The 19,088-nt window shown below is 39.0% G+C and overlaps 1 protein-coding gene across 1 annotated transcript in view; it reads right to left on the bottom strand.

The window, feature by feature from the left end:
- MUC2 (mucin 2, oligomeric mucus/gel-forming) overlaps positions 1 to 17,768 on the bottom strand; it is a 64,304-nt gene extending 46,536 nt beyond the window's left edge. Inside the window, exons 1-6 of the mRNA XM_052810627.1 lie at positions 15,945 to 17,768; positions 4,477 to 4,741; positions 1,866 to 1,980; positions 1,099 to 1,189; positions 596 to 705; positions 140 to 356 (exon numbers count right to left, since the gene is read on the bottom strand). Coding sequence (XP_052666587.1) covers positions 140 to 356; positions 596 to 705; positions 1,099 to 1,189; positions 1,866 to 1,980; positions 4,477 to 4,741; positions 15,945 to 15,948 — 802 coding nt within the window. The 5' untranslated portion in view covers positions 15,949 to 17,768. The remainder of the gene's footprint in view (positions 1 to 139; positions 357 to 595; positions 706 to 1,098; positions 1,190 to 1,865; positions 1,981 to 4,476; positions 4,742 to 15,944) is intronic.
- Positions 17,769 to 19,088: the final 1,320 nt, after the last annotated feature.

The following is a 19,088-nucleotide window of genomic DNA, read 5'->3' as shown; positions in this document are numbered from 1 at the left end:
AGTATGTAGTTTATTGCACTACTGGTATGAAATTTGTAGTATATGCCTACAGTTTTGTAAAGGAGGAATGAATTTAAATGCTTCACAGTGCTACATCCATGAAATATTTGTTTCTTTGTAAATTTATATAGCTGCTTACGGCAAAAGTACTGTGTCCTCCATTCACCAGGCCGGCCACCCACATGCGAACACTGACGAGAATACTCAGAGATGGTGCTGCAGAGGCAGAAGGAGTCCTCATTTCCATTACACGCACACTTGTCCTGCATGCAGGCTTGGATGTACGTTTCCAAATTAAGACGTAACCGACAATCAGCAAATGCAGAGGAAGTCAGCAACCTCTCACACTCATTGCGCTAAGGAGGAAGAGTAACAATATTGAAGGGATTTGTAAGCCCCTGAGCTTCTAGACACTTTCTGTCTTGTCATAAAAACTGTTGTCTTCTGAACAGCAACAGTTATTCAAGAGAGGAAGAAGAAACCATTTGCCCTGGAAGGGACAAAGTCTTCCCAGTTCCTCACACACTAACTGCCCATAGCACAAGGATGTCTCCATGTGCCCATGCAAGTGAAGTTCACCACTAGGAATACTCACATGCCCATTGCAGCTTGGAAGAGCCCGAGTTTCATCAGGATCTTCACATTTGGTATTGGGTTTGCTGATCTTCTGTAAATTCCCATACGTTATTGAATTATAGCTTGCACCTATGAGAAAAAAAAAGAGACTTGCTGAGCCCCAAAAATTGACAACAAGGAGCACCTGACTCCTGGGAATCTACTGATCAAGGAAAACAGTTACTATGGTATCAAATATGCCTGTCAGACCCAGGCGTCTGCTCTGAATTATGTCTATTATGTCTAAGTGTGCTTAAAATTTTAAAGTGGTAACAAGAAAAGAAAGCCAGTAGAGAAAATAACAAGATGATTCATGTGGAATAAAATAACCTCAGACCAGGAATGCAGCACTGGAACATAATATTTATTCTGGGGCAATCACAGAAATCTCTCAGGTGAAATTTGCTCTCCTGTGATGCTCATATGTACAATGCTTATCAGCCTATCTTCTGTGATAACTGTCAGTATGGTAGGATGACTCACCTCCATTGATAAACTCATTGTAGATTGGAACTCCATTGTAATCGCCACAGAGACCACATGTATGGTTATTAAATTTGCTGTCCAGCTCCACCTAGGTAATGGAAAGAAAAAGAAAAAAACAGAAAAGAATTATCTGGACCATTAAGACATTCCAAAGCAAATATGTTTACTCGAAAGGGAAGTTGCTAAATGACAGAACTGATGGCGAACCCAAAACTCTTAGATAAATAGCTATTGCAAATGAATTCGTAACATAGTCAATAAACACACAGCAAAAAGTAACACAGAAAACAGAAGTGACTGAAGCTCCTGTATTTTAATAACAGCAGTAACCACCATGGTGATAAAGATGAAAAGGAAAGCATTCTTAAAATCACAGGACTTTTTTTTTTCTCCTTTTTTTCCCTACTGGGATAAAATTTAAGTCTTGTTGTAAATTAGGAAAGTTGATGATGGCAGTCCTTTGAAAGACAAATGAAGGAAAATGCAGACTGGATTGTGGGGGTGCTGTAGCAAAAACATTAGCTATTTCTCAGAAAGCTTCTTCTCCCTCTCTTGAGACTAGTAAGATCATCTGCAGGCCATACTGCTACCTCTATCACATTGCAGTGAAAGGAACTTTATGTTGTTAAAATAAGGTACTAGGAGTGTCAGTTGGATGAGTCAGCCTAACACTGTTCAGTTCGTGAGATTCTACTTCTGCTCAGTATACAGTAGTCTGGTAAACCCAGGAAATACCAGTAAAAAAAGACTTGGATGATACATACCATCAGTGCATCTTCCTGATTCCATATCAGAATCAGGCCTAATTTGGCATAAACCTTGGTGTAAATGTCATTGCTCTCAATGAGCACACCAGAGCTGTAGTAAGGTGTCTTCACACTAGGAAGAAAATCAGAGACTTTGCATTAGTACAGAAACATAAGGGGTGACATGAATGTCTGTAATAAGCCAAATCCCCTAATGAATAGAGAAACCAGTCTCTGTCTACCTGATCCTAGCTGCACAGGATGCCTTGTTTTAAGGAGGCATAAAATCCTCTCTCTCTGACACTTGACGTGATAACTCATTTTCCTTAAAAGGCAAAAAAAATTCAGAGGCAAAGCCTCCCCAAGGGTATGGGTTCTTTAAGAAAAAAGCAAAAATGTCAGATGTCTTTAATTTATTCAAAGGAAAATCCATCATTGTTGTGGTATTAACAGAGGATATTCAAATACTCACTACTAATTTACTTCAATGAAAGAAGTAACAACATAAATGGAAGCTTTTCTTTACCAAAAGATCTGACAACCATTTCAGAGAGAATGAATGTTCCTTTGCAAGGATCTTCCTCCTCAAGAGAGAGTTCAAAAAGCACAGGCAGATAGAGGGACTGCCAACAAAAGTTGGGAAAAAAAAGGAGCATGTTAAGAGGAATTCAGTGGTTTGTTTCATTAGTTAGTTCATTAGTTTTCAGTTGACAGGACCAAGCTTGTTAATGGTGACAGCAAGGCATGTTAATGTGACAAGATACTTTGCAGAAGGCTGAGCATAGTCAGTGTTGCCTGATAAAGAATCAATTCAACAGACCTCTCTTGTTCTTGTATGTCTGTCTTACAGTCCACCATGCAACAAGTCACACTGCTGAATTTCATTCAGCAATAAAGGGATTGCAGTAAGCAACCTCATCCTATAAAATCTAAAGAACTAGAGTCTGTTCAAACAGAAGTAGTGTAAAATAGAATCCAGTCAAAATAACAAGTTCATTTTCTACAGATTTGTCAATATAATTTTTACCTATCAGGATTCATGTATGTCTATGCATATCTCCTCTTAACTAGTCTCTTGACTGGGAGAATTTTATCTCCTAATTTCCTGTCACTGGGATTTTTCCAACTATTTACCTCAGGCATTTTTAACATGGCCAAATGACTTACACATCTAAATACCAGGCAGGAACTCAGAAACCATTATTTCTACTTTTGGCTGCATTGTTTATCCTCTGGACAATGAGGCCTTAAGGGATCATGTTTTTGGAGGGGGATTATAAAACATAGGGCAGATTTTCACCTTTCAGCTATCACATCATGGAATATTTCTTTTTTTCTAATACTAGGACATTCAATCAATCAGTGGATCTGGTGCCAAAAGGCAAATTCATACATTTTTCTACTTCAACATTTTCACTTCAGTAGTGTGAAATGCTATTTTACATGACAATGGATCATACGTCATTTAAAGAGCAATATGCGAAATTAAGTTCTACAAAGAAACTAAATCCCCCATGCAGCAAAAACCTGTTCAGAAGCGATCTATTGTTTTATGAACACTACCTAAGAAGAAAAGAGGCTTGGTTTAAGAAAAAACATTTTTAAAGGATTTCTAAACTTTAAGACCTGAGTACACAATAAAGGGCTTTTTCAATTTGGGGCAAGAATGCATTTTTTGTAACTTTGTGCCATATTGTTATGCATTCTGGTATGATCCTTTGAAAACTGAACATTATTTTCTATCTTTAAACAGATTTTCATTGCAGTGGCTTCCAAACTTCAGAGCAAAACCTGAATTCTGGGCAGAACCCAGTCCTACAATGACAATACAAAGGATTTTTTTAAAATTATGCTGACATACTAACAGCCAGTTTCTTCCCTCTTCAGAACTATGTCTTAACCTATGAGTTGCTTCACTTGTTTCAGTGTGTATATATACACACACTGAAAGGATAGGCTGATGATAGGAAAGGCTAAATTAAGACACTACTTGGCACCAGTAACGGTGTCAAACTAGTCCCTTGTGCAACCATGTTACAGGAGGAGAAATATAGTACAGCTCACTGTGAAAAAGTACATATTGCCACATACAAATTTTACAGTGTAAATTTTGAACTGCATTATATCTGTTATAATCCCTTGAGGAATGGCCATCGGACCTTAAAGAATTATTTATGAAGATCAGAAAAAAACACCTCTCTTCTACCGTAAAATAAGAGAAGAGGACCATGGAGAAATGCATCTTCATTTTTGAGGATTTGCTAGACCATCTGCTAAGGTAAACTCAGGGTGATGGCGTGAAACAAATGAAGCTATGTCATTTTGTGCCAGTGAAAGATCTGGTTCATGAGCTGCATTGTTTCCTGCACAACTAGAAGAAGAACAATTCACTCAAACCTCTTCCTGACTTGTATTTAAATCATCCCTTACGCCAGTGTAGAAATGACGATTAATACTAAAGCCCCCCCCCAAAGCAATTTTTATGCTGGATTTCAAAGTGCTTTTTTTTGCTTGTGGAAATGCTTGTGGCAGTTACTTTAGTGGTATACAGACAGCTGTGTAAAGATCAATCCTGCTTTTATCTTCCCAGCACATTTCTCTGAAATGCTACTATACTAAAGGAACTTACATCCGCCCATCTACTACAGCCAGTTTTGGTCTGAGGTACACAGTAAAGTCCTTGATTGTTATCAGAATATACTGGATCTCAGGGTGGTTATTGCTGTTCAGAGCACGCTGAATGTGGACAGAGAACTCCTTGTAAGATTCTTGGCAGTCAGAAGCAAAATTATACTCGCAAATGCCAGGGAATTGATAGATGTCTCCATCAAAAGTTTTGAAATGGTTGTTTCCCCAAGTGCTGCAGACATAGTGGCCATGGTTTCTTGTCCTTCCTGTTAAGTGATGAAAAAGAAATAGGCATGAAAAAAGTGAAATGAATGAGCTAGCATCAAGAAAAGGTAAGTGTTGCATTTTACAGCAGAAACCACTTGCAATTATGTGCACAGTGATTCCACAGATCTCAAGCCTGATCAAGTATCTGCCTACCAAGCAGAAGAGATGTGAATCTCTAATGGAAAATAAGACATTAACAAATACGGCTGAGACCTGGGTATATCTTATAATCCTCACTGAGGTGAAGGAACTTGTCTGCATGAGGTGGGGAAACTTAACCTTCTGACCACTAACAAGCTGGTGCAATCAGTGCAATGGAGCTACTTTGCCAAACATATGAATTTATTCTGAATCACAGTATTATTTTTAGCAATATTAAATATTGCTAAGAGCTATTTTCCTCCCTGATGCAACATGCACTAGAAAGGAAACAGGAAACCAAGGAAGAACCATTCCTACTCTGGAGGGCAAATAGGTTAAATGTTATGAAAGGACTTGTGCACAACAGGAATTTTTAAAGCATTCCTTCTTTTCCTAACAGAAGTAGTGATTTCTATTACTACAGAACATAAATTCCTCAGAAGATAGGTCAGAAAATAACCATGGTAGGAGCAAAAAAACCAAAAAATATTTTTTTTGCAATAGCAAAAGATGATGGTATTTGTTCCCTTCCCAGCCATCTATACCAACAAATAATACAAATTAACACAGTATGTGATAAATCTCAAGATGCTGTAGATTAGGGGTGAACATAAAACCTGAGCATACTTGGGAAGCTTGCCAAGGTACCAAAAGCACACATGCCACTCATCTTCACAAGATTTTCTCGCAGTGTTTAATTTGCAAAAGCGGGGATCTCTTAAGTTGTTGTACTGTGATGGTATCAATCATACCAGATGCATCCAGCCAAGCTGGTATGCTTCTCTCCCCAAAAGGGAGGCTACACAGAGATTCTCCCAGAGCTCACAGCTGGGATACCAAATGCAAGATAATGCTTTCCTCCCATCGCTGAATTCAAGATGCAGCAGACCAAGACAAATACCCCAAACCTGATCACTGCACAAAATTCATCACCTATTCCTCAAAAAATAGTTTTCAATATGAGATCTCCATTTCAACACTTTAAACAAACTTGATAACAAATAGAGTAAATTAGAGCTTTTACAGAAGGATTATTAAAGTCCTGAATAACAAAATGAGCTTTGTCCAATGTTACTACATTCACTTTTGAAGAAAGTATTTATCTCATTCCAAAGTAACGGAAGGCACAATCATCCACTTTCTTCGTTGCTGTAACAGCAAACCTCCCAAACTCCTATAGTTGCTTTCTGCCAAGTAGTTGCCATACCTAGGAAAGTCTCAACATATGGGAAGAAAAGTAACACTGAAAACATTTTCCAAGCACATCAAACTAGAGATTAATGCAGTAGATACAGGTACTAATCTCTCTAAAGACAGCAATATCAACCTATGTTGGCTGAGCTATGTAGCCTCAGTATTTGAAAGTTTAAGAAATTTAAGGCACCTTAAAACACCAGTGCGTTATTTAAATGCACTGCCTCTTTCTGCATCTACAGTGGTATTTTAATTCTCTCCCTCTTTTCCAGGAGGCAATCTGCTACCATTTCATTTCTAGAGCTTACCTTTTCTTATTTCATTTGCATAGGAAAGAGCCAGCCAGAGCATAAAAAGGCTGGCAACTCTTAGCCCCATGGTGGCTAAGGTGGGTGAACTGGAAACTCCACTGAAAATTTTGCTTTATATGTTATCCACAGATGCAATTGATTCTATCGCAGGGGAGGACATACAAAGGGACGAGGAAAAAGGAGGGGTAAAAAAATAGGTGTGATATTTGCAGAAGATAAGAAGTAAACAGACAGGTATTTTTCACCATAAATGAAGGAATTCAGTATACAGGAAATGGTATAATATTGATTCAGTAATCATGCAAATTTTTTATTGCTCTATTTCATCTACAGGATGCTATGCTTTTAAATCCTTCAAATGCTCATGCCAGGTTTAACCTTCAGTAACTCTTATAACAAATAGTGAATTTTGGAGTGGCTGAAAGAAGAAATCTCTTGAAGGAAGTTTAGGATGAGATACCCTCAAACAATGGCTTCAAAGCCAAAGCATTTTTCATTTTTCACCATCACATAGAATGATTTCTGTAAAAATTAAATGATGCTTGTGAAGCTCCTTGTAGACAACAGTAACACTTACAAATAAAAATGATACACCATGCATTATAAAATTATTTTGCAGGCAATTGTTGGATTCCTTTCATTTGTAAAGCTCTGGGGAGCATCTAAAACAAGGTATAGCCCATACTGCATATTGTACCCCAAACATAACTGAGATGGGGTGACAAGGTAAGTTCAAGGAATTCACAGCAAGAGAGATGCTCTATCGAAAATTGTCATGGTGCAACAGAAAGTCCATCAAAAAGGTTATAGAGACTCTCACAACATATTAAGCTTAGGGGAAAAAAAAGGAAGAAGGGGAAAACATTACTGTCCAGACTGAATAACAATTGTTTTCAGACAAAATCCCCCTAAACAGCTCGTTCTTGCTTACCTTCTACATGAATGATAAATTTACAGTCTACTGTCCCATGTCAGATCCTACAAAAGCTCTAGGGTCAGCTTTGCTTTGTGCAGAGAAAAATGAAGAAGGTCCCTGGGAGAAGAAAGCAGAAAACAGAACCAGGAACCAGTTCAGAATGCTGCTTCAGAAATACAAGATTTCCACATGCAATGTATTTTACTCTGAAAAATTCCTTTGAGAGGTGTTTCTGCAATTCTCTTCAGAAGACAAAACACAGGCTCCTTGAGGTAAAATACACTTTTTCAACAGATCTTTTAACATGGTTGCTTCATAGCACTAATAGGCTTTACTTCTTAAAGCTCCCAGGCCAGGCTCTGTATTTTCTCATCAAAAGTTTCTCAGTGCAGTGTCTAGAAATCTCTAAGCCTCTTAATTGTTCAGAGTGTACTTTCATTGCTGAAATTACAAGTAGAACTTTTATATTTTGTAAAACACCAAGGAAACTATTCACTTAGCCATTTTGGCTGCGCTAGTCAACTAGAAACACCTTTTTGCCAAAAACGCATGGTCTTTAGCTGTTGTTTTCTTTTATTTGATATTTTTATCAGAAGTACAGCCTAGCCTCAACCAGAACATCTTCCTGTTTTCTCTCAATACATCTCAAAAGGTTTTAGACTTTCTGCTTTTCCGATTTGAGGATACAGATTTGCATTTCTCTCACCTTTACATAGGGTATCATTCACCCAACACTCATGACTGAAATTAAATAGTCACCTTTTTCTCCTTTGGGAGTCTATCACTAGAAGAACATAGAAGTGATTTCCCTTCTTGGAAAATAAAAACAAAAACAGTAATAATCCATTAGAACAAACCATTTAGAGAAAAATGAAGAAACACTGTCCACAGACACCTTTCCCTGATGGTTACCTTAGCAGGTCTAATTTCTTATGACATCTCAGAGACATCTCCCATCTTTGAATTTTCTGTCTTTTATGCCACCAAAAGTATTAGTTCAGAAATGTTTTCTAAAAATACTTAGGAGATTCCTAAAGGACTTTATTCTGAGTTTTTCTTTTCCTCCCTGTGTTTTTCCAGACAGTCTCCTGTCTGGAACTACTATTGCCCCAGGAAAAAGAGTCTTCATAACTTAATTCATATACAGTCTTTGCAAACTGTAACAGCAACTCCAGGTACACAGCAGACCTGACCCCTTTTTAGATTAAATTGGATGTGTATGCTCACGGGTGTAAATTGGAAACTTGCTTATTTTGCATTCAGGTTTCTTTGCCATGAAAATTCTAGATTTGGAACCAGACTCATCCATTTGTTGGGACTGCGAAAAGTAATCATCCTTCACCTAAGGATGCACCATTTCTCAGTTCAGTATGCTGGTATTTTTCTTCTTACACAGGTGAGACATGCATTTTTCTTTGGGTGATATGGAGCGGTCTAACCCCTTGAAGAGCTACTCTTAGCCAAGCACCACTAAATTTTCATAACTGATTTTCTCAGCTCTAGCTCTGGCCTGCCTGTACAGGGAGCATGATTCCTTCTTGGTCTATAAAGTTAAAACAGGACTATTTTCCTTCTCCGGTCTTTTCTTCTCAGAGTCACCAACAACTTCTCATTGTCCCTTCTTCTGACATATAGGAAGCTGTGGCTTGCTGTGACATCTCAAACTGGAGAATAAGAGAAAGCAACATGCCTTTGAGCACTGGGACCACTCTTAGAGTATTTGCACTCAAGCTTACATGGCTGTGCTGATCTGACGAGAAGTGAGTACAGATCCTTATCTTCACAATTCGTAAGTATTTGCACTTTTACTAGCATTAGAAAGTGTCCTAAACTATACCATCTCTGTTTCCTTATTGCCAGAAGGGTAATGATCCTGTCTACCAGCTGCTTTATATGATACCTCACAGAAATAATCAGTCTTTGAGGCAGACATCATAGCCTGTTTTACTTCATGCTCAGCTACCTTAAAGCTTATTGGATTATGCATTTTAATCCAGAAGAATCTTACTGTTAATGCACAAATAACTCTGCATCCATATGTATGCATTAATTTATTTACTATAAATTGTTTGACAACCTGAAGTAATCGACCTATTTTGGAACAAAGATAATTCTGCTTTAGCATTAGCATCTTTGCTTTAAGCTTACATCAATTCTCTACATCTGAGTTGACCTGTCTGTGGAACTTCATGCCATTCGTTGCTTCTGGGCATCTTAATCAGAAGTCATCTTTCTCTTTCCAATACCAGGTGTTCATTTACCTTTAATACCAGTGATACTTCTTATAATTCTGCTTGCACTTCAATCCTCTCCCAGTAGGGACACTGCAACTGAAAGCATATGGAATCCGAACTGGGTAAAAGCTATCACTGTGCAAGTGGCATCACCAGAACAAGCAATGAGGAGTGTTTTCATATTTAGGTCCTACTGCTGAGTCTTAACATAGTTTTTTAAAAGTTCCTGAAGTCCATGAGTAGAAATAAAAGTTCCCATAACCTTTCACTATATGCCTGACCTAGGAGCCGCAAGACCAGTGCTACAACAGTCAATGCTAAAATTCAAAGTTTTAAAAAAAAAAGTTTATTGCATGGCAAGTGTGTTTGTTATAGCAGCAGATGCAGAAGGCGAGATAAAAAATGTGTTTTGAGTCATAGCTCTGTCAATGCATTGAGTGTTTCCCTACCCTTAAACTTTTATGACACTATTTCTAATCATTCCATCAGCATAGCTAACTTTTAATGTTCATATTAATTACAGTGTAAATTTATTTTGCAGTTTACTTTCTGTTAAAAAGAGAATCTACATAGAAGATTATCTTCATTCTGACTCACACTGCAGAAGAAAATGGCCTATATGGAGAATTTATATTACTTTAAGATAAAATTAAGCAGAGACCTGGCTAGGCTTATTGTTTTAGGAAGAATAAATAATTTTTCAAGAATTTGGGGTCTGTTTCCATCTGTTAGCATACCAAGAGGAAATCTCATTGCAGTCTTGTCGCAACAATCCCAGGATGGCCACTGTGCAAATACCTCAGAAAGTACAATTATACCTGATGACTGAATTTTTTTCCATATCTGCTATTGTATTCCTGTCTTGCTGCTGATCGTGGGCTGTCAAACCAAGAAGCAATGTTCTATTAGTGACATTGCTCTTCAGAAGTAGCCATGGGATTTTGTTCTGCTACTCTTCCACCTGCCAGCATTTCACCAGAGCACACAAAGCCTTCCACATGACCATCCAGCTGCACAATATACACATCACTCCCTTTATCTCAAGCACAGAGATGGGTTTTCTGAATTCCCTGGCAGCCATTCTAAAATAGCTCTGGCAAAATATAGGCAGATTATGAATTAAGAGATGTCTGACATGCAATCACGGTACTTCCTTGACTGAGACACCAGTAAGCACTCTATAGCACACCTTGACAAAAACTTAAGAAAGCACAGAGGCAAGCAGCAGAAGGCTGAACAGCTCATGAAAGGGAGTGTTAAAGTAATGATGTAGAAGTAATGGGGATGCATTTCCTTTTGATAGTATGCTGTCAACTGATTAACCTAAAATTATCAATGTGAATGGAGCCAGTATTTATATGGATGTACAACTGGTATAAAATTACTGCAATTATTAATTTATGGTTTTTATGTTATTAAAGAATTAGAAACAAGTGGCAAAACCCATGGCTATAACCAATTTATTGCTCTCTCAGACTTTTTAATGGGGAGTTACTAGTTACTCTTTTTATAAAAAGAACTTCAATATGCAGAATGTCCGCTTAAATGTATTCAACAGTCAAGGTTTTATTTAAGGAAATGTTCCAAAAACCCACATACTTTTGATTGATCCTAGGTCTCTTCTGGAAACGGGCTAATATTATGTAATTAATTATGCTACCATTTTACCCTAAGGTATTCGATTTCTGATTGGACTAATCTTAGTCCTACCACTAATTTCATCACTGTGACTTTTAGCAAGTCTTTGGGTTATTGGCATTCTTTTTTATTCAAACAAATACAATGGTGTAAGGTATCTGCTGATGCTAGCTGGAGTACAACATTCTCACATGCCCTTCCTTAAATGGTTTGGCACAGAAATTTTAAGACTCGCATCCATTTTCCACTCACAGTACTTCCTTCTTTTTGTCGGTAGCTCATACTCTGAGACTACGGTTGCAAAACATTTCTTTCCCTTCCAGTTAAGTACAAATGGGGATAATCATATGACACACAACTACTGGAGATTAGGAATGGATGTAGTAAGTCATAACTTCACCTAGTAAACTTTCCTACTAAAACTTACCTTCTAGAAAAGGTATGTCTGCAAAAAAACCTCACATGAGATCTTCTATATCAATACCCGTGGAAAAATATTTGACGATTTAAAAAAAGTTGAGAAGAGTTCTCCTTTGCTCAAGCATCTATGGGATTTACTGCAGGGAAATGGACAGAGCCAAGAAGAGATGACATAGAAAAGGCATCGAGGGAATTACTCTCCACATTCCTTTCTCTCTGGCAATTTTACCCCAGTGGAGTGGGTTTTTCCAAATCTTTTATTTTCTCACTAGAAAACACTGGGAAGAAAAATACTGGCAAAATGTGAATGTTTTTCCTCTGTCCTCTGAAGAAGGCTTTTTTCTGAAAACAGAGCTCACTAAGAAACTGGGAAACATTCTAGGCAAAGCTTGTGCACCTAAACCTGTGTTCTCTCAATGGAGTTCACGTATCAAGGAGATGTTAGCGTTTCAACAAGAAACAAAGTAAGCATACTTGCTTTAATTGCAATTTTCGTTTACTAATATTCTCTACCATCTCCTTGTCTCAAAATTCCTATTGACACTGATGGTAGAACTGAAGTAAATTTGCATTTACTTAATATTTTCAGGTGCTATATGGGAAATCAGACTGACCTTACAAACAAAACTAGAGAGCAAACCCTTCGCTCTTTCCTTCCTTTCTGTAGCAGTATGTGGATATGGCCTCCAAGTCAACATTTGCTATGAGTTATTTTTTAGCTTTCAAAACCAGAATTCTTGAATGACCCTCCAAATATTACACTGAATGCTTGCTTCACAATACAGTATATTCTCGTATTTTACAAAACATCCAGTCTAGTCGCTTGGCTGATAGATTAAACTTTCCCCATTTTACTCAACTCTTGATAGAATGGGTCACTTAATGGCATGCAGTCAACACTTCTACTGATCTGAAAAAATTTCATAAATAGTTGAGCTAAACAATATTCTGAGCCATGGTATAACTATGGTGATGGTTCCACAGGACGCTATGGAAACTTGCGGTCACTTGCATGAACATTTAGCTAAGAGTCTTTAGTCTTTCTCTTCCTACCACCAAATAGTATGATCCTGCTGGTACAATTTACTACACTTGCCATAGTTATGGTAAACTTTAACTTTTTTCTGTTATGTAAATAAGCAGTTACATAATTAATAGTGCCTTCTGTTGCGTGTGAGAGAGAAAAACTACGTCAAATGCAAGAATACATCTGACTCATACCCAGGTCTTCCAGCTGCCATGCACATTTTCTAACAACACTACTTTATAATTAACTTTTGAATCATCAAAAGGCAACATTCTCAATACAAAGCACTGTATCACAGCAACATTATGAACATAACAGTTGAGAGCTGCTACCTCCCACACAGCAAAGGAGAGGGAAGGATAAATTAGACAGCCTGAGAAATATTTTCCTTCACACACTTCCATGATATTTTGCACTGTTTGTGTTTATTTTCCACACATCTTCAAAATTAGAATCTGATCACTCGTTAAGGTGCCTTTTGAAAGGTAAAAAAATAGAGAACAAAACCAGGAGTAAATACTTTTGAGCATTCCTTAATGCTTCTCCTTTTCAGTTACTGCTTTTTAAAATGTTAATTCTCAGAAGCAGGTCATCTGCACTATAAAATGCCAACAGTAAGACTGACAGTCCATGCCATCCAGTGATGTATTGCATCTACTAGGACTACCTACATTCAAATTTTGGATGGGCTGGATAAAAACAATTTGGAAAAAAAAATTCTGATTGTAACTTAGATTGAAGGTAATTGATGTCCAGAAGAACTGTTTCCCAGAGTATCAGCATACCTCACAGTTTTGATATATGTGTCTCCACAAAACTCCTGTTCCAATATTTACAACTGCAGAATTAAACACACAGCCAGAGATAAAGAACCACAAAAGTACTTAGGCAATATACAGCAAGGACTCAAGATGAGATGTACACATCCAGCATTCTGAACAAGGAGCTGCCTGGACCAGGCAAGAGGAAAATCTAAAAAAAAGGAGTATGTCTAAATTTTAACTCTTTTCTGTGGATCATGACTAATACCTTCATAGACATGACTCTCTTCATGAACACGGGTGCTTCATGCCTTTCAAATAACAGAGCGTTTTCTCAAAACGATGGCAGTGGAGGACTCTTCTTTTCATTCCATAGAGCACTGAGTACTCATTCAGTGAGGACTGACATACCTAAATCTGTCTTGGGGACTCACATTCACATCTCCAGTATGAAAATAGTTGGACTGGATGATCTCTGTAGGTCCCTTCCAACTGAACAATTCTGTTCTAATACCTGAATCCCTGAGCTCTAAGGCTCCCTCCTCCTTTTGAAACTATTCAACTCTGCACAGAATACTTAAGAGTTTTGTTGTTCCAAAGACAAGGAAAGCAGGAGTGAGCATGACTCTACAACACAGAGATTAGAGGGACATACTAATGAGAAGAGGGAGGAGGGGTGTGGTCTCAGTTAGTCCAAACATTTGATATAAAATACAGCTCACATCCTGGGAATAGAAACTTTGGTATGGATATAAGCCCAAATTGTTTAAGGTCATTTATAAAGATGTTCCTCAATTTATGCAAAGAGAAAGATTTTTTTTAAAAAGTTAAATTCTTATCTTGACCTGGACAGTAAGACTTAGTTGAACATACCACAGCAGAATGTTGCTGATGTGTAAGAGCATGCAGAACGTGGATAACAGAGTAAAATCATCTTTCTCTGCCCAGTCTGAAAAACAGTTATTTTTCCAGCAGTGCTTCCGTGTGTTAGAAACATTATGGAGAAAAAGTATTTCATAACAACTCTGTAAGAGATGTTTGCTGTAAGCAAATAGCTAAATAAAAAGGCTAAATCGAAAGCAGGGCCAGGAGATAAGTGATAATATCTTCTCTGTACTTTCCCAAGACAGAGACCAGAGTAAAGTTTCCAGTTCAGAACAGTACTTCATCAATACTGTGTTATGTGTTGCTCTAGTCAGGCAAACCTGCAATTAGGTAAAAAGATCCCTTATTTTTCCTGCTGTGGTGGGTTAACCTTGGCTGGCTGCGAACCCACACCCAGCAGCACTCTCACTCCCCTTCATCAGTAGGACGTTTCTTCCTCCCTCCTCTCTCTCACTGCTACACAGCATTTTGCCCTTTCTTAAATATATTCCCACAGAGGTGCCACCAGCCTGGCTGACGGGCTCAGCCGTGCTCTGTAGTGGGTCTGCTGGAGCCAGCTGGCAGCATCTGTGTCTGGCACAGCGCAGTTCCAGTCTCTTCCTACAGAGCTGCCCCCCTGCAGCTCCCCTGCTACCAAAATCTTGCCACGTAAACCCAATACACCTGTACATAAATTATTACAGAAACATCTCTTTACCATCACAGAGCACCATATGTTTCAAAAAGGATCTTTTTCTAGTATTTTAGACCAGACTGAACATGTTAGTCTATAAACTAGCAATGCATTTAGACCTTTACTCTACAGGTATTGAACCCAAGTGCTAGCACTTCTAATTCTAGCAATTTCTAATTGGTTTTAACATCACTTTCTACTATGAAGAAAATTAACTCTACCCAAGCCAAAACCAGTACATTCTCCACCCCTTTATTCCATACCATTTATGTCATGCTCAGGTCCCACACTATCCAGCACATCCTCACTAACCACCACCCCCCTTCACATCCTCTGATACAATACACAGATATCATTCCCTTAGTCTACGGACTATTCCTGTGAAATGTCCGTAAAATATCCATAAATGTCCAGGAAATGTCCATTGATTTCATTTAGTCCATGACTTTGGGCTCCGTCTGTTACAGTGGTTACTCAGGACAGGAGAGGTGGTGTGTTGTGCGGAGTTACTGGGCACCAAAACCAGCTCAGCCTGGGTCACTGCTGCACTTGCACTGCTTCTTGTAAGGCTTGCTCTCCATTGGTTCAGGTGGTTCCTGCTATAGTAATTCCCATAACATGCAACTCAAATCCCAGGTTACAACAATTTAAAGGTATTTCCATTACAATCTCCACCCTTGGTCCCTTTGGACCAGACCATTGGTTTTAACATCACAATGAACTCCTCCCCTTGGCTCTGCTCTGGCTTGGATTTATCTATAGACTGCAGTCCTTTATGGATGTATCTGCTCCAAGTGGAGCCTTATCTATGAGCCACAGTCTCTCCAGGGCTGTATCTGCTGTAGCATAGGCTTATCCACAGCCACAGTTGCTTTGAGGTGCACCTGTTCCAACATGGTCTTCTTCATAGGCCACAATGCCTTCAGAGATATAGCTGCTCCAGCGTGGCCTTACCCACACCAGAGTCCTTTCAGAAGTAAACATGCTCCAACATGGCCTTACCCATAGCTGCACTCCCTCCAGGGCTCTACCTGCTCTGTCATGGGCTTATCCATGGCCACACACTTTGAGGTGCTCCAGCATGACCTCATGCACAGCCACTGATGCTTCAAGGTGTACCTGCTGCAGCATGGACTTATCCACAGCCACAGATGCTTTGAGATGTACCTTCTCCAGCATGGACTTATCCTTGGGCCACAATGCCTTCAGAGGTATACCTGTTGCAGCACAGACATAACCACGGCCACAGACGCTTTGAGGTGTACCTGCTCTGCCATCAGCTTATCCATGGCCACAGATGCTTTGGGGTGTCCTGCTCCTGTGAGAACTCCTCCACAGGTCACAGTCCCTTCAACTCGAGTTCACACTGGAGTTCCAGCCTGTCCAGTACAGCAGCACAGAAACAGCAGTGATGCCCTGGCTATCTGCCAGCCCAGGCACATAGCCAGTGGTATTATCAAGATGTTCCCAGGCACAGCAGAGTAAGATAATAAGCAGTTTGTGCCCCACACTGGGTGCCAAAAAGGAGCAGATAGCAAGCAGCGAAAGCAAAAAGCAGCCACTAACGAGCACTAGACTCTAATATACAGTAAGGCAAGCAAGCCCCATGGCAAGCATAAGAGCCTACCAATTAATAGCTAAACAGCAGTTACAGCTATAAATTCAATTTAGCACATTCCATTCAAATTTGTCATTATCTCGAACACTTTGCGCCCCATGTTAAGCGCCAAAAAGGACTGTCGTAGTTTAACCCCAGCTGACAACTAAGCCCCACACAGCCACTTGCTCACTCCCCCCGCTGGTGGGATGGGGGAGAGAACCAGAAGAGTAAAAGTGTGAAAACTCATGGGTTGAGATAAAGACAGTTTAATAAGTAAAGCAAAAGCTGTGCATGCAAGCAAAGCAAAACAAGGAATTAACTTGGTACTTCCCATCAGCAGGCAGGTGTTCAGACATCTCCAGGAAAGCAGGGCTCCATCACGCATAATGCTTACTTGGGAAGACAAACACCGTAACTCTGAACGTCCTCCCCATTCCTTCTTCTTCCCCCAGCTTTATATGCTGAGCATGACATCATATGGTCTGGGATATTCCTTTGGTCAGTTAGGGTCAGCTGTCTCAGCTGTGTCCCTTCCCAACTTCTTGTGCACCCCTAATCTACTCACTGGCAGGGCAGTATAAAAAGCAGAAAAGGCCTTGACTCTGTGTAAGCACTGCTCAGCAATAACAAAAACATCCCTGAATTATCAACACTGTTTCCAGCACAAATCTAAATAATAGCCCCATACTAGCTAATATGAAGAAAATTAACTCTACCCCAGCCAAAACCAGCACAGACAGTCAAAATGTTAATATAGTGTTAGTAAAGGCATAGAGAACAAAACACAAAGTAGCACTGTAATACTCTACATGCATTCATGGAGGAGCCACATTTTAAAAGAAAATTACCTCCCATTCTGGTCAGTCCATTCCAAGAAACATATTTTAAAACTAGAAAAGGTACAGAGAAGGAAAACAAGAGTCAGGATGGGATGCATTCCCAAAAGTGTCAACAAGTTCACCTGTAAGCTTCTGGTGATGATCTGTTAACCACTTATAAGGACCTTGGATGTCTGCAGATGCATCTCATGGACTGAATATGGACAGCTATGGACATGGACAACTATGGCTGGCTGTCTTCTACACCATTTTTTCCATTGCTAAGTGTATATGCTATGTATTAAGTGCCATTGAGTGTGGGTTACACCATTAAAAGGCAATGATTTCCAGCACTAGATAATGGTGATATCCACTAATGGTCTGGTAGTCTATTCTAAAACCACAGTTTTGGTCTTTGAAGACTTTTCTTCTTAAAGAAATTTAAAATAGAGTAAATTCACTTTAGTGTAGGACACAGCAGCCTAGCGGGCAGAGGCACAATATCTCTTGTTACGGATCTAAAACAAAATTACTAATTCATCAAGTAATGCCACCAGGACAAGAGATGCGTACTAAACAACATATTTAAAATGGGGAAGTGAGAAACATTAAGCTTTGGAAAATCTTATTATGTGCTTGGCTTGCTCACCATGAAACAGAGTATCTCTTGTTGAGTACTCCTGAGATGCTTAAATGATGTTTCTATCCTGAAAGGTATCATAAAAGGATGAGCAAATTCCTCAGACTTGCTCTTGCGTTTGTGACACTGTATTTGTTCACAAGGCTTTTTGATTCTGTTGGCCATGGACAGCCAACGTTAACAACAGTATATGTGAGACAGATGAGTTCTACAGCCTGATCAAACCAGAAATGTCCATTCAGTCACAACTAATTATGACTCTGCAAAAAAACTGTTCAACATGACAGATGAAAGTGAAGATCCAGTTCAGTCTATTAAAACATTTTCAGAATTAATGACACATGATTTGGGGCTGGTATGAATGTGAAAGTAATATGAATGGAAATGTGTATGCGTTTAATTTTATTACATAAGTTTTCTTACAGAGTGATATGCCACTGATTACAAACTGATTGGGAGTGGGGGGCACAAGTTAAGACAACCGGTTTTATACTTACAATTCAGAGGCAGAAAGAGAAGCACATCGTGCACGTCCTTCATATTCTTTATTCAATCCCTGAAGCTAAACTACACCTTCAGATTCAGTTCTGAGTTTCTTATGCTTACTGTGTTTTCCTCATACTTGGAATGTTCCCTAGAATAAACATTCGAACTCCTGACTTGTGGTGCTAAGGAAGAAACCAAATAAGACACCACTGAAGAGGACATGAGTCTAGTTCCCTTTGGGCCTGATTTAAAATCTGGAAAAATCAATAATGTCTTTCACTTCTGATTAAGAGATTATAAATAATGCTGCAGTTTACCTTACTTGCTGGTGGCTCTGACTTACAGGAGAAACAAACGTACTATCAATGGTTGACTATTAGGAGGAGGAGGAAATCAAGCAGTTTTTTGCCTGGAAAATTTAGCTGACCGTATGCTACTGATCATCCACTGAAAGTACAGCCAGCAACACATCCATGGTAAAATTATTTTTTATTACAAACAATTTATACATTCTTCTCGTCGCCGTTACATATTCCCTACCTTGTGCCCTGGCCATGGTGCTGAAAACAAAACCTAGCTCAGGCAAATGTTTTTATTAGTTT

This window comes from Harpia harpyja, chromosome 16, assembly GCF_026419915.1.
Source record: "Harpia harpyja isolate bHarHar1 chromosome 16, bHarHar1 primary haplotype, whole genome shotgun sequence".
In the NCBI taxonomy this organism is placed as follows: domain Eukaryota; kingdom Metazoa; phylum Chordata; class Aves; order Accipitriformes; family Accipitridae; genus Harpia; species Harpia harpyja.
Note: the sequence above shows the minus strand (reverse complement) of the source record. Positions and strands in the feature narration are given on the sequence as shown.